At 42.5% G+C, this 16,085-nt stretch overlaps 1 protein-coding gene across 2 annotated transcripts in view; it reads right to left on the bottom strand.

Annotated features, from left to right (window-relative positions):
* The window catches only part of PCSK6 (proprotein convertase subtilisin/kexin type 6), a 205,996-nt gene extending 192,303 nt beyond the window's left edge, over positions 1 to 13,693 (bottom strand). For both annotated transcript variants that reach the window (XR_011030241.1, XM_068275084.1), the window contains exon 1: positions 13,395 to 13,693. Coding sequence is in view for 1 of the 2 variants with exons in the window: in XM_068275084.1 (XP_068131185.1) it covers positions 13,395 to 13,556 (162 nt within the window). In the remaining variant the exon portion in view is untranslated. The remainder of the gene's footprint in view (positions 1 to 13,394) is intronic.
* Between the last annotated feature and the right edge of the window lie 2,392 nt (positions 13,694 to 16,085).

Raw genomic sequence — 16,085 nt, 5'->3', positions numbered from 1 at the left:
GAGTGTGTAGGGGCAGCTGCAGTCCCTTCTCACTCAAGAGAGAGAGCACCAGCAGGCTGGATTGCTCTTTTGATATGCTAATGAGCCTAATCTGCCTGGAGGGCCCTGGCTTCAAGCTGTGCTGCTGGCCATCCATCAGGTACAAGGTGACAAGCATCCTGGCAGAAGCAATCTAGCTGGGGGGAAAGCCAGACCCACTGGCTCCCTCACTGTAGGGGAGATGACACCTAGCTGGCTGCCCCAAACTTCAAAGAAGCCTTTGCCTGGGAATAACCTCTGTCTCATAGCCATATCTATAACTTCCCAGATCTGTCATATTTCTGGGGTTCCTAAGGTGGCAGCAGTGCCAAACGTGGGGGAAGGGTAGCATGAGCCCCGGTGCTGGTTCTGAGGAAGTTTCAGAACATTCTGAGGTAAGGACTACCAGTTAGGCAGTCTCAAAATGCCCTAATGGTACCACAGGGGTCCCACCCCTCATGTTTGGTATCAGACTGCTGGGTACATCGAGGCAGATCTGGAAATATTAGTAAATCTGCCCTGACCTGTACGGTTCTGTGAGATAGAGCCCATATATGGGTAGATATGATTTCTAGCCCCAGTACAAGAGGAGGGCTCATCTCATCTTTGAAGGAGGTGTATAGCTCCCCGCCCTCACTCCCTCCTACTGAAGCAGGGGCATAAGAATGGCTGGGGACTAAAACTCAGTGTCCTCCATTCTGAAACATCTTGAACTCCTTTATGCCAGCTTGAGGATATGCTGGCATCTGCCTGGTCTGAACTCTGGACTTTGATTGAAACCAAGGACTTTACAAGTTTTCCCGCTAAAGGACCTCTTTCCACCTACTAAGTATTTTTCTCCCTTCTTTTATTTTCTTACTGGTTATTACTGTCTTAACGATTGTTGATTTTAATAATTGTCTGTATATATTAATTATTTATATTGCGTGAATAAACGACTTTCTCCAAGTCATTCACTTTCCGCTACCCTACTTATCAGCACACACACAGAAGTGATCCCGTGTCTCTGAAGATACGCTACTGTTTGTTGTTGGCTAGACAGAATATCGTGTGTTTAACCGTTTTATTCGCAGGATTAGTCAGTCAGTTAGTGGGCCCCACGGTCCCATAGTAACCGCGGTGGTGGCAGTTTACTCTGAACCAGGAGGTGACGTTGTAATCACCCGTGTCTCACAGGCTCCCTTCTGAGTTGTCTGCGGCTAATTCTTAACGGTTCCTGCGCATTGACTGCGACCAGAGTTCGCACGATCTGTGCGCTGGCACCGTTTAGAAGGCTAAGTGCGGTCAGCCACTGAGGGCTCCTGTGACAATATTGGCAGCTGTTTTCCATGTCTGCCAGTAGCAAAGATGATTACATGCACGCTGATGGTGGATCAAACAATATGAACAAATTACATGTCCAATATTTTTTTTTTCTTGAGTGGCTGGATAGTGTAATGTTTAAGGGATCTGCCTCTGACAAAGGAAACCAGGGTTCGAATCTCGGCACTTTCTGTTCAGTAAGCCAGCACCTATGCAGTGCTAGAGTGCACTACATGGGTAAGACTCCCTAACACTGCTACTGCCTATAGAGCTTGGGCAAAACTCCCTAACACTGCTCCTGACTATACAGTGCACCCTAGTGGATCTCTCTTCTATTTTTTAAACTTCTCACTTTGCAATGTATCAATTTCTTTTCGTCCTTCTTTTTGCTTAAAGTTGTCTGAAAGCCAGCATTTGTAATTAGCTCTAAAAGATTCCTTACAGCTTTAAAGCTACTATCCCAGAAAAAAATTCTAGCAGAACATCACTGAAATGGTAAAACAAAGCACTTTCTTCTGCTATTCAGCTTCAAATCTGCATCCAAACTGGAGATAACAGTATATTTTTTACTTGTTAAACACAAATGTATCAACACTGGAATGTAAACAAACACTCTCTGAGAAACTGTTTCTGCTTCAGGCACACACAGTACTCAGAATAGCTCATTAGAATATTTTAATGTATAATAAAAAGCTGTTCTAATAGAAAAATAATAAAATGCAATGCCAGCTTTCAGGGCAAGAAAAACTACACTTTGGAAACTTGTAATTTGTAAACAGACAATATTACTTATGCACAAAAGCAAATATGATAACTGTATGAGTAATAAAAAGTAGGAAAACACATTTTTATTGAATGTTACCCTCTTTCCCCGAAATTAAGACACCCCCTGAAAGTAAGCCATAGCAAGAATTTTGAGCATGCTCAAAATATAAGCCCTACTCCAATAGTAAGCCCTAGAGGCAGTAAGGGGAAAAAGTATGGCCACTCGTGCTAAGTAATAACTGGAGCCCAGAATCACAAGTTGCTGTACTTCTACCACATAGGCTGAGGCTCAGGGACACAGCAGCATGGAGCTAGTGGAAAGAAGAGGATGCAGGGGGATATTGGAGGACATGGGGACAGCAGAAGACATAGGAGGACACAGGAGGACAGCGGATAGAGGAGGACACTGGAACAGAGGGGGACAACCAGGAGGATATTAACGGTACAAGGGGGACATAATGGCACTCAAGAGGTGGATCCAGCAGAGGAAGAGGGGAAGACAGTGGGGAAGACAGGAGGACATACAGCACAGGAACTTGGGTTAATAGAAATATAAGTCATCCCCTGAAAATAGGCTCTAGCACATGTATTAGTGCAAAAATGTATATAAGACACACTCTTATTTTCAGGGAAACACGGTATGTCAGAGTTTCAGACCACTTTAAGTTCCTCTTTAAAATTACACCACGTTACAGTGCTCAAAAGTGTTCATTACAATGCAACGCATCAGTGATAAAGTACCCTTTATCCTGAGGAGGAATGATCCAAGTAAATCGTGAATATCATTGGGCAGTCTTGCATGCAGAATATACTAGTGTTTGATAGAACTGGATATAGAGAAAACATTTCACATGATTAATTAGATTATCATTGCTTCCTAGATTTGGTATAACTGGGAACTTTCTTAATGTTTTATGTTTAACACCCCAGCTAGGCTCTTAGTCTAATCTGCCCATCAGTACTTCTTGCTCTGGCAACAGAACCCTAGACCAAGCTTTTGCATTCTAAGGAAGTATTAAGAAAAGTCAGAATAGGCCAGTCTGAATACAAATGCATTTGCAGATTATGTTCTCCTGACCTTGTCCAGCAAGATCCCTTCTCCTGCTTAAACTGCAATCAAGGCAAGTCAACACTTAACTTTTACCTTTCAAGCATTAAGTTGGACCAAATTAAATAAAACTTCCACTTTACCTGGCACAGGTCATTCTTCGAGTATCGGTTACTATCACTAATCTTATCGGAAATATGCAAGTACAACGTCATGCCACTATTTCAAGTCTGATAGATGTTAGAGAGGAAGAAATTAAAATATTTTACAGCTAGAAAGCTAAGAAAAAAATCTATTAAAATAAATACTTCACCTAGAATTTTCTCTCTCCAGATCACCTTCCATCACATTCTCTCTAGGATATTAAAATATTTAATTACATTTATATGGTAGTGTAAGGAAAAAAAACAGTATGCAGCTCCTTGATGCATCAGCTCAGACTCCTAAGAGGTCTTTCAGTACCTAATCTGTTTGTATTTTCAGGTAACCCAAACAGCCCAGCTCCTGGTACAGAATTCAGCTAAAGGAATGCCTAGATGGGTGAGCCTTGGAAACTCCTCTGTGTTGTCCAATAAGCTCTCTGGCTAAATGTGAACGGAAAAAACAAATCAGATTATTAGAAACTTCCTAGGTATTTGTGAATTGGATAAGTCTACACTTTCTAGCAGAAATTCAACTCTACCCACATTACTGCTAAATGGGCAATTCCCATCAGGGCTTAATATGCTTTCTCATGGTTTTCTGAAAGAAATTCTCCGAGTTCAGAACATGAATCATGGAGGCAAGTTTGTTTCCTTTGAAGAGTTGAACATTTTGAAAAGAAAATACTTCCGGTATCTCAGAGTGTTGCTTTTATTCAAAGACTGAAATTATCCCTGCTAGCTTTAGAAGGCATAACGCTAGAGTGCAAATTTTTCAATGAGCCATTGGGGAAAGGAAACCTGTCTTATGTTTATCAACTACATTTACCTTATTTATCTAAGGCTAAAAAAAATGGGAAGAGTTCTGCGTGACGAATAGTTGCCATTCGCCTGAAAGTCGGCAAGAAGCAGTCTTTCCAGAGTTCTCCTTAAGCTTGAGATTTTCTTTTTTTTTTTAAGAAAAAAGGAAATCTAGAGATGTTCTGTAGAAGCTTATTATCAAAACGGTTTACACTGCCTCCATGCAGTCCTAAAATTGCACTCACAGGGGAAGCCATAAACTAATTTCAGGTGCCTAGAGATGTGAGAAAAATAGATAAAATCCAGAAACCAGAGACTTATCAAAAAAACACTTGAGAGGAAGACCGCTATCCCCATATGTCTTGGCCATCCTAAATGACCCCTAGTTCATCTCTGATGCATTTCATTCAGCACTGACTTAATTTTAGAATTATTTTGAGGTTATAGTGGCCGCCAGGGCTGTGGAGTTGGTACAAAAATCCTCTGACTCCTCAGTTTAGGATTCCACCGACTCAGACTCCTCGACTACTCTAATTTTGCATCTTGTTGATTGAAAGTATGCAACATAAAATGCATCTCTTAACTGCCAAAGCTTAGGAATTTTAAAAGACAACTGAACTGAGAGGGATATGGAGGCTGCCATACAGTGGTTTGCAAAAGTATTCGGCCACTTGAAGTTTTCCCCATTTTGTCATACTACTACCACAAACCAGAATCAATTTTATTGGAATTCCACATGAAAGACCAATACAAAGTGGTGTACACGTGAGAAGTGGGAAAAAAATCATACATGATTCCAAACATTTTTTACAAATAAATAACTGCAAAGTGGGGTGTGTGTAATTATTCAGCCCCCTTTGGTCTGAGTGCAGTCAATGGCCCATAGACATTGCCTGATGAGTGCTAATGACTAAATAGACTGCACCTGTGTGTAATCTAATGTCAGTACAAATACAGCTGCTCTGTGATGGCCTCAGAGGTTGTCTAAGAGAATATTGGGAGCAACAACACCATGAAGTCCAAAGAAGACACCAGACAGGTCAGGGATAAAGTTATTGAGAAATTTAAAGCAGGCTTAGGCTACAAAAAGATTTCCAATCACAGGCCTGAGTTAAAGGGAAAGTCTGTGCCTAAACAAGATCTACTTACTTGGGGCTTCCGCCAGCCCCTGGCAGCCTATCTGTCCCTCGCCGCAGTTCCGCTCCCGGCCGGAGCCAGGGTCCCCTCTGTTGCAGATGCCAAGTTCGGCAGGTTGGCATCCTCTACGCGAGCACGTGGTTGCGCTTCCGCTCCAGGCTACGCAAGCACGGCAACGCATGGATACAGAAGATGCCAAACGGCATTTGCAACGGAGGGGATACCGGGACACCAGCTGAAAGCGGAGCTGCGGTGAGGGCCATATCAGCTGCCAGGGGCTGGAGGAAGCCCCAGCTAAGTAGATAGTTTATTTTCATCTAGGATGTTTCCTTTAAAGAGACACTGAAGCGGAAAAAAAATATGATATAGTGAATTGGTTGTGTACTATGAATAATTACTAGATTAGCAGCAAAGAAAATATTCTCATACTTTTATTTTCAGGTATATAGTGTTTTTTTCTAACATTGCATCATTCTATAATATGTGCAGATTACACAACACTCAGCATTCAAAATGAGTCTTTCAGAGCAGTCTGAAGTAACTCAGCATTCAAAATGAGTCTTTCAGAGCAGTCTGAAGTAATGACCTCTCCTCTAGCAGCAGAAAAGTAAATAGTCCAGGAACAGTTGAGATAATAAAAGTCAGATAACAGCCCTCTCCACGACTAACTTAGTCGGCGAGCTTAATGGCTTGTTTGCATAGAGATAACAACTGGAGTTTCTCAACTCTTCCTGTACTGGAAACAATTACACTGATGTATCTGATCTTAATGTTTTATTTCTTAGCTGTACTACACATACAAATCATATCATTTTTTTTTTCGCTTCAGTGTCTCTTTAAAGAGACTCCGTAACAAAAATTGCATCCTGTTTTTTATCATCCTACATGTTCCAAAAGCTATTCTAATGTGTTCTGGCTAACTGCAGCACTTTCTACTATGACAGTCTCTGTAATAAATCAATGTATCTTTCCCCTGTCAGACTTGTCGGCCTGTGTCTGGAAGGCTGCCAAGTTCTTCAGTGTTGTGGTTCTGCTATGAACTCACCCTTTCTGGCCCCTCTATGCACACTGCCTGTGTGTTATTTAGATAAGAGAGAAGAGAGAAGCTGCTCTAATCAGCTGGATAAATCGTCCTCTGAGCTGGCTGGGCTTTCACATACTGAGGAATTACAAACAAGGGCAAAGCTGTTTGCAGGAAGAAAAGAGCAGCCTGAAACTTCAGTGCATGGGGGAAAGAAACACACAAATGATCTCTTGAGATTCAAAAGGAATGCTGTATACAGCCTGCTTATGTATGGATGTATTTTCTATGTGTGGACATACTGTACATCAACCTACTTCCTGTTTTGGTGGCCATTTTGTTTGTTTACAAACAAACTTTTTAAAACTGTTTTTAACCACTTTTAATGCGGCGAGGAGCGGCGAAATTGTGACAGGGGGTAATAGGAGATGTCCCCTAACACACTGGTATGTTTACTTTTGAGCGATTTTAACAATACAGATTCTCTTTAAGCAGTTATGGTGGAGTGTCCAATTCTTAAAAGTTCTTAATTATACAAAACTTTTAACCCATTAGCAACTTCAATAGAGTTATCTCGTTTGAGATAAGTGCACTGCTTCTGACTTCAGTCAGCAGAACTCTTTAGTGCTGTAAATTCTTGGTATGCTTTGATCTCTTTCTACTAGCAGAACATATAGAAACTGAAAGCAGGAGTTCTCTGTTACTGTCTCACACTGATCCCTAGTGGCAAGTGGCCATAAACACACATTACAGCAGTACTAATTAGAAGCAAAGAAATAAATGAAAAAAAACTGCTAAAATAAATTGGCCTGGAGAACTCTTAAGCCTGCCTTGGCTGCTAAAGGGTTAATCATTTGTAATGCATCTTAAACACTGCTAAGGAACTGAAGCTTTTTTCAAAAATAAAAGTAAAATACATTTACAGAAGTCTAATAACTCTTTAGGATTTATATCACAAATGGACAAACTAACACATCCAGTAGCTAAAAATGCCCTTTTTCTAAAGAAATGGCTCAAAAGTCAAACAAACTGTAGTTGTGCTATAGTGGATACACAGCTGCAAGACCCAACAGTTCCCTGTTTCATTGACCAGAGATGCAGCACTACATCGTATGGATTTTATTGCTGACTGAGGGTTTCAGCAAGGTGCCCCCTTGCACTGAAATCTCACCAGCAAGGGAAGGGTTATAATTCCTCAGCAAAGCACACTGTGAAATAACACTAAATGGATTTCAATGTCAGCAGATTCTGTACCCAAGACACTAGGATTATTTGATCCCTTCTTTCCAGCCCAGCCCTTTGCAAAACAAATCAGAATGTAGTGTGACTGGAAAATGAACAGTTTTAAATTAAATATTGATTGAACGCAGATTGCAGTTTTTTTTCGGAGGTCCCAGATTTGACATTTCACATAATAATCACAAAATCCAAGTTGCGTGGCTTAAGCTCATAAGAAGCCTGAAAAATGCTATTCAGCAACTGTGACAAACTCCTGATATAATAACCTGTGGGGAAGGGACTATTAAATGAATATTGGACAGCTAGGCTCTGATCACATTATCCAGCTCACACCAAGGGAGGAACGCAGCCTAATGTGTACTGTAGATACTTTAAAGTCATCCAACTCTACGCTGAACAATTCTCCTACTTCATCTAAAACTTCAGCAAAAAGTCTACAGCTTAGCACACAAATTTATAAAAACTGCAGAGTGCAACTGGACTACGTTTGTTTGTTTTTTTAGGCATGACGTGCATCTGACCGTGCACCATAGGAGGAGGTACCACATCAGATACCCGGGGCAATACTAATCTGGCTCCAAAGCCTGGGAACAGATCACATGGCTAATTATGGTGGAGCTCCACGACGGTTGACTCCTGCCATCCTGGCTATACCAACCTGTATGTATCGGTAAGAAAGGGTTAATGAAAAAAAGCATCTCTTGATCCCCTTGCCCCCCCCCCCCCCCCCTCAACTCCTCCTTACCAATTCAGGGTGGTATAGACAGGGTGTCTGCTGAGTCAATCTGTGTGGGGCTCCACCATACTAGACCCCATGATACATGATATGGGGGTCTCTGTAAGAGAGGGGCAACAGTCCCCCCCCTCTCTCCTACAAAGTCCTTGACCATATCATGGAAAAGGGGTTCTTCCCCACCTCCAGTGCCCAGGAGCAGGTGGGGGTACATATGTCCTGGAGGCTTATGCTTATGTTGGAATCTGGGGAAATGGGAAAGTGCTTGAGAGCCTGCTGGCTCTATCGACAGATGTTAAATGACAGAAACAAGTGCCCACCCATCTCCCGGGGCAGCATGGCAGCAGTGCAGTGGTGCTAAAGGACAGCTTCACCTCACAAATACTTCGCTCCACATCACTCGGCATCATGCAGAACACAGTTAGGCTCTTTATGCTTGGACGTTGCTCAGGTGGAGCCAGCAATTTAATCTTCTGGTAAATTATGAGTGATGTGAGGTCATAAGCAGCTTGCATCCTTTGAGCTTCTTATCACCTCCAATTGCATATGGCCCACAGTGAGTTTTCGCCAGTGGTGACAGGCATGTCCTACCCTATATTTGGAATCCCTGCCCTTACACACTTCTAGCAGAGGCCCTGAAACAGATCTTCTGATAAGGGAGGACCTACACATCCCACTGACCAGGTCCCACCACATCTAGTGAACATTAGAAGAGCAGCATGATGCTGTGGACCACGTCCATCTCCTCCAAAACAAGATTTAAAAACAAGGTAAAGCCCTTGTAAATGAACAAGGACAGGCACACAAGCAACAGGCTATCTTCATAACCACAGCATTGGGACTTAACCAGGAGGAAAATCTCCATTAGCGCTCTTTAACACTACATGCAATACTGATTTTGATGCGATTTTACATGCAATTCCAATTCTTTATCAGACTGAAAAAGTCCTGCATGCTGTATTTTTTTCTGAATCTTTCTTCTTGTGTTGCTAGCATTCAGTGAAAATCGGTGTAAAAGAAACCTAAAGGGCTCTTCTACACTACGTGATTTCGATTTCTGATTTTGATGCGATTTTACATGCAATTCAGATTTTTGATGCAATTAAAAAGATGTCCTGCATGCTGCGTTTTTCTTCTTGTGTTGCTAGCATTCAGAGAAAATCGCAAATCAAAAATTGGAATTAAGATTTGCAGTGTAAAAGAAGCAGCTCAGTGGCAACTAGGTTCAACATACCAAGCAACAGTGTTCTCCCCAGAAATATTTTCCAGCCAGGTGGCATGAAAAAGTAGCCAGGTGGCAGGAAAAATTACTCGGGTGGGGCAAGATGAGAGAATGCAGGGGCGGTGCTTCCGTGCGCAACTCTGCTTACAGCATAGGAGGAGGTGAGCTGAAAATAGCTGGGTTGTAACCAAAACTAGCCGGGCGGCGCACCCGGCTAAAAAAGCCTGGGGAGAACACCTTGGCAAGATAGCGTATTAGTTAAGTCACACAGAGGCTGCTTGCACACTGGAGCATAGCCTATTCTGGAAACAAACTGCAGCGCATGACAAGTAACATAGCGGGCAATGCAACACATACAGTACATAAAACACATGCTTCACTGCAACTGTAAATGCGCTCCTTGTCTGGAAACACAGCATGCCTCCCTTTATTTTGACAGATTCTGACTCTCCGCACTGCTAAGACACCGATGCTAACAGTACCATTACAATACAATTGCATCGTGGTTGCAATGCAATTACATTATCCGCTGCAGTGCAACACTTTAATGGTGGCATTAAATACTATTTGCCCTCTGAGTCATCGTAATTTGGAGGGAAGTGTCATTGGGGGTCCAGCGATCACCGGAGACCTGAATTACTCTTACATGTTCCGAGCAGCATAACATTGCTGCTATGGGGCGTCTGGTTTCGGCTCCTAGCGGTGAGAGCTGTGCACCAAACCACCTGCTTAGAGGGGAGATTCCCACTGGCCTCCTGCAATCCAATGGGGACTTGATGCAATCCAATGGGGACTTGATGCTTCTGCCAGGGCGCCGACCTGTACACCGGTGCTTTTCCTCTGCAGTGTACAGAGTGGCGGTGACTGCAGTGTAAACAATTGTGATGACAGAGTACAAATTACAAATGTACGTGTGAACAGCCTAGTAAATTTGATTGATTACGGCATAGGCTTCCATCGATTTTGTCAGCACTCACTTCATCAGCGGTCAGTATCGAATTATCCTGTACTGCACATCCATGCGTTCCACTCGTCGGCAAGAAATGAATGGATCCATTCCGAACAGACTAAAGTGAACGGTATTGCTTCGCATAGGATCCGTGTGCCTGTCTGGTGATCTGTTCTGATAAACTGAACTTTATTTTTCCCAGGGTGAAGCCCCCTAAAAGCAAGACCCAATTGCCTCAATGCAATGAGGCTAATGTAAGGTCAAGGAGCAAGGGCAGCCGCAGTCACTTTATCAGCGACAGCTTTCTGCCATACCCCTTTTTCAAAACCAGCATACAAAAGGGTGGTAAGGCCACACAGGATGCAGCTTTACCCTTGGCAGGTACAGTGTCATGTGACTCATTCTATTGATATGTCCAAACAATTTCAAAAACAATGATCAAACTCAAAAGAGAAATATCATTACAAGTCATATCTTTTTCATGGATAACTGGCACATCTAAAATATAACAGTTAAATGTCACAAGCGCAAGGAAGTCACTAAGACACCTCAACAATGTCTCAAGTGAAAAGCACTAACAGGTCAAACAGGTGAGGCCAATAAACCATCACTGTGACCTTGGAGCTTAATGTAAATAGCATTAATCTATGTACCGTATATGCATTTGTGAATTTACATGGAAGCAGCTAAATTTGATGCAAATATGCTGTATATGCATGCGATTTCACAGTTGTACCTTACTATGTTTACCGACACACCATCATAGGCTAGGTTCACACAACACTTGTGCACTGCCATGAATGGGGACAGTACATACACCATGACTGACAATGGAACAGAACAACTGTTGCATTCGACATGTCATAATTAGTGTTGGTGATCAAATTCAACACTGTGAACAACTGAATACTCCCAACCACCGCTGTTCAGCACCAAAACAAGTGGACAAAGTCAGGAGGAGGTCACTGCCTTGTTTTCCCGGTTTGGAAGGAGGAAGTATCGGAGTCACGTAAAGCACAACGTGACTTGCAAAGCAGTGGACTTCTGATTCTGTACACTCGTTTGGGTTCTAAAGAGCAGTGGTAGGGAAGGTTATGACAGGTCAGATCACTTGGGTAACGGTAGTTGCGGGATGCAGTACACACACCACATTAAAGCCTGAGGTGGCCAACTTTAATCTAGTGTGTGAACAGAACATGCTGTTCGGCAGTGAGGCCGGCAAGCATGCAAGGATATCTGTACAAGTATCAGTGGACAACCTCTATGGTTGCAAAAGATCATTTTAGATGCACATGTGTACATTACTATATAAGGGATTCTACTGTCTTTAGTTAACTCCAAGGGACTTTGCCAAGTAGCATACTATCTCAGCAGTCATACATTGTTCATTCATACAGGCACATGGCTGGGACCTGGTGACTGAGTGTACTATGAGATTCTACTGTAAAAAGGGGAGGGTGACAAAACAGGATTCCACTACCAGTCCTTAATGTCCCATCTCAAATTTCATCATCTATCTTTCTCATACCTAGTGACCAATTTTATGAAAATGAATATGCCATTGCCTAAATACGCCATGTGTCATTACTGATTCATGAGAAGAGTATTTTAGAGCTTGATCTATTAATGCTTCAGAGATCTCCTAGCACATCTATAAGCTGTTGATTGACAGCATTTAAACCCAACACGACCTATTATGCCAAGTCTGAAATTTAGGCTGTCACTCTGAATACATTCACTGCACATGAAACACAAACTGCTGACATCACATGTAATTGTTCAGCTGTAACCTAACACATGCATGTGTTGACAGAGGTGACAAAAACAATGGCAAATAGTAGGTTAAATATTTATAGTACAGGAAACTTGAAAACAAAAGTATATTTTGTAACTATCTACAGATAACAACAAGCAGCTCTGCCTTTTCAACCTTTCACATGGTGTCCATTAAATATTCTACGGACTTAATGAAACCTAGCTGTAAAGCCATCCACATTGTTACAGTTTAATTCTTGTAAAGATCTTGTAAACTGGCATACCAGATACCAGTAAATAAAACTTGTCAGCATACTGATTCCAAACTGTTACAGAAGTGTGATTACAAAAAAAAAAAACCACAGTAATTCACTCTTAACCAAAGAGGATATCAATAAAATAAACCATGCAAAATTAACCTGCAATACATGCCAAAGTTAAATATAAATACATATAACAGTTATCTTATTTAAATATGTATAGAATGTCAGCAACTGAACAAAGCAAAAGTCTATCACAGAAACATACGAAAGAAAAACAAAAAAGAAACATAGTAAAAAAAAAAAAAACATTTCAAAAAGGTTACAGACAATCAAGCATTGAAATGTTGATCTGTCAAAGAACTTGTCACATATCACATAAGAAAAAAAGTTAGAAGCCTGGATTTATTTAATGTGCACAGGAGTATAAAGTAAATAAAATAATCCCCCATCTACATGTTGGTACAAACACGGGATGATCTATTTTTAACTTTTGCGGGTTATAAAAAGAAAACAAAAGCAGCATGAAAGCATGGATACTAATGCTGGCCATACACTGATTTTGAATACTGCGTTGTCACCGATCACAAGATAATATTACATTCTATCATAAGGTCTGCATCTCTCTGACTCTGCCATACGATTTATTTGTTCTGATATCCTCACAATTAATTAATCGTTCTTTTAAAAGTTCGATTTCGCTCCTTCTACTGTATCCAATTCCAAAAGTAGTATGGGAGGACCGCAGTTGAAATGCATATGGCCAGCAGAAGCAATCAGGTAAGGTGACAAGTAGTATCAGATAGAATGATTAAGCACATGACAGAAAGGTGGCACCACCTAGACGGACATGCAGTAAAAGTTGCGGAGTCGGCTCAGTAGAGAATGATAGAAGAAGATGAATGGGATATTGGGAGCAGCGTAGCGATAATGAAGCGCAAAGTTGCAGGCTGAAGCGGGGAAGGCAGCAGGAGAGCGGCCAGCACAGGACGACAGATGCCCACCTTGCCCAAGTTCAGGTAGCCGTACTTCTCAGCCAGCTGCGCCGCCACCTCCTCGCCGCCCGGAACCTGCACAGCCCAGTGGTTGGAGTAGACGGAGCGGGGAAGAGGCGCCAGGCAGGCGGGCAGCTGTAGCAAGAAGAGCGCTCCGCTCAGAAGTAGCATGTTTGGTGGAGGAGGAGGCGAGGCGCTGTGTCCGCTGCCCGCTCACTGGGCGCACTAGGCGGACAGACTACAGTGAAGTTCCCGGCTCCGTACATCTGCTGAACAGCGCGCTCTTCCCCTCCTATTTGTCAGCTCGTCAGCCAATCAGCAGTCCGACCTGTCCACGGTGAGACGAAAGGGCGGGTTCTGCGAGGAGGGCGGGTCCGTGAGCGCGTGAGTGGGCGGAGTAGAGAGGATGGGGCGGCTGTGTGCCCAGGGGTCGGGTGTTCTGGGAACAGGGATGCTGAGCACGTGTGTGTATTGCTGCAACACGAACAGATTATGGCTGCAGATGTACAAATTCATTACTTAGGTCTCATTTACATGAACAATTTCTGACTATAGTTTTAAAGGAGTTTGCAGGCCGTCTGTAAGCATATGAAGCAGGCTAGCAGTTTATAGTATTCAAAACGTCCACAGTGAACCCCATAGCTTATTGCTATAAATTATATTATCCTGATTCAGAACTTCTTCCTTCTGCAAGAAATAAAAGTGCTGTAGAGTAGTACTCACACTTGCAGGTTTGGGTCAGTGCTATTACCCAGAGCATGCAGTCAGTGTCTACATGATTACCATCAACTGCATACATAGAAAAATGGCACCCAAGAATTTGGATGCCTGGTTGATTGTTATGGCAAACAGAATGCAAAATTGGAACCTGTATGATAGTTCCGAAATGCTGACAAAGCGGATGCCAATGGAAGCCTATGAGAATGGACAGTGTCTGTTTTCACTAGACTGGTTTCCGCATATGTTCCTGCTCTACTCACTGGTCTTCACTGTCTCTGTCATCTTGGGTTCTCCTCCACTTCTGCCATTGTTGCTTGGCTACACTGATCTGGACAAGTGCTGGTATATAGAGACTGGCCTCAGCCAGAAGTATCAGGCTCCTGTTAAGCTGCAAAAGACCAGTGGAAATCCTCCCTCTCCAGGGAGGATTCTCATTGGTTCACTGATGAGTGGACCATTATAAATACTCCCTGTTGCTAGGGGAATTCTCATTGGTCTTTTATTATTATTAGTATTATTTTATATATATATATATATATATATATATATATATATATATATATATATATATATTTATTTATATAACACCAACATCTTCTGCAGCGCTGTACAGAGTATATTGTCTTGTCACTTAACTGTCCGTCGGAGGAGCTCACAATCTAATCCCTACCATAGTCACATGTCTATGTATGTAGTGTATGTAACATATTCTAGTGCCAATTTAGGCAAAAGACAATTAACTTATCTGAATGTTTTGGGGATGTGGGAGGAAACCGGAGTGCTCAGGGAAAACCCACGCAGACACGGACAGAACATGCAAACTCTGTGCAAATAGTGCCCTGGCTGGGATTCAATCCAGGGGCCCAGCACTGCTAACCATGATGCCACCGTGCTGCCTGTCTTTTGTAATCCAACGTGATCCTGATGCTTCTGCCCAGGCTCTGATATATCTTGTCCTGTGCAGTGGTCGAGCAACAGTGCAGCAGAGGTGATGTACTCAAAGAGCAGACGCAACAGCAGAACAAATGCACAATGGTGAATAATGGGAATATGTCAACAGACATGCAACATGGCACAGCCTATCCACTCAGTGTAATGGGAAACCAACCTAACACTATATAATAATAATAATATAATAATAATCCGAACATTTGTATAGCGCTTTTCTCCTGTCGGACTCAAAGCGCTCAAGAGCTGCAGCCACTGGGACGCGCTCAAGAGGCCACCCTGCAGTGTTAGGGAGTCTTGCCTTGAACTCCTTACTGAATAGGTACTTGACCTAGCCAGGATTCGAACCCTGGTCTCCCATGTCAAAGTCAGAGCCCTTAACCAGTACACTATCCATCCAACACTAAAGCCCCCCCACCTATAACTAACAGTACAACGCTTGACTATACTATAGCCAAACTCCACTAGCTACACACCCGTTGTAGCGGAATCCTGGTGCACAAACCAAGCCCCAGTTCTTATAGCCGAGCACCCATTACTGATCACCAAACTGCCACAGCCAAACTATACTATACTGTAGCCAAGCGCCCATTCCAGATCAGGCATCCGCTGTAGCCGAATCCTGGCTGGTATCCAAACTATCCTTGACGCTCGGTTCTACTATACATAAAGCATTGCTGCCTATAGCAGTACCCAAATTACCAGACATGCAAGTCTCCCATTTAACCTCTTTGTGCCAATACAATGCATGTAACCTGCAGAAATCTCCCCTACTCTATCCATTAGATAGTGCATGCAACTTGGCTGATAAAGGAATGCATGAACTGTCACAGACGGTTGGTTGAAACAGTCACAAAAGATTGTTTCCTCCACTTAAAATAAGTAAACTGTTGTTGAGCTGTGATTGTGACAAATCATTAGAACGATATTAGCGACTACTATAACCAAAAATAGCATCAACTCAATGTAACTACAGTCAGGTTCCTATTACAGTTAATCACTTGCTCTCAGTTGTAACTGATTTTCAAAGTA

This window comes from Hyperolius riggenbachi, chromosome 3 (assembly GCF_040937935.1).
Source record: "Hyperolius riggenbachi isolate aHypRig1 chromosome 3, aHypRig1.pri, whole genome shotgun sequence".
Lineage (NCBI taxonomy): Eukaryota > Metazoa > Chordata > Amphibia > Anura > Hyperoliidae > Hyperolius > Hyperolius riggenbachi.
This window is presented reverse-complemented; position numbering and strand designations above follow the sequence as displayed.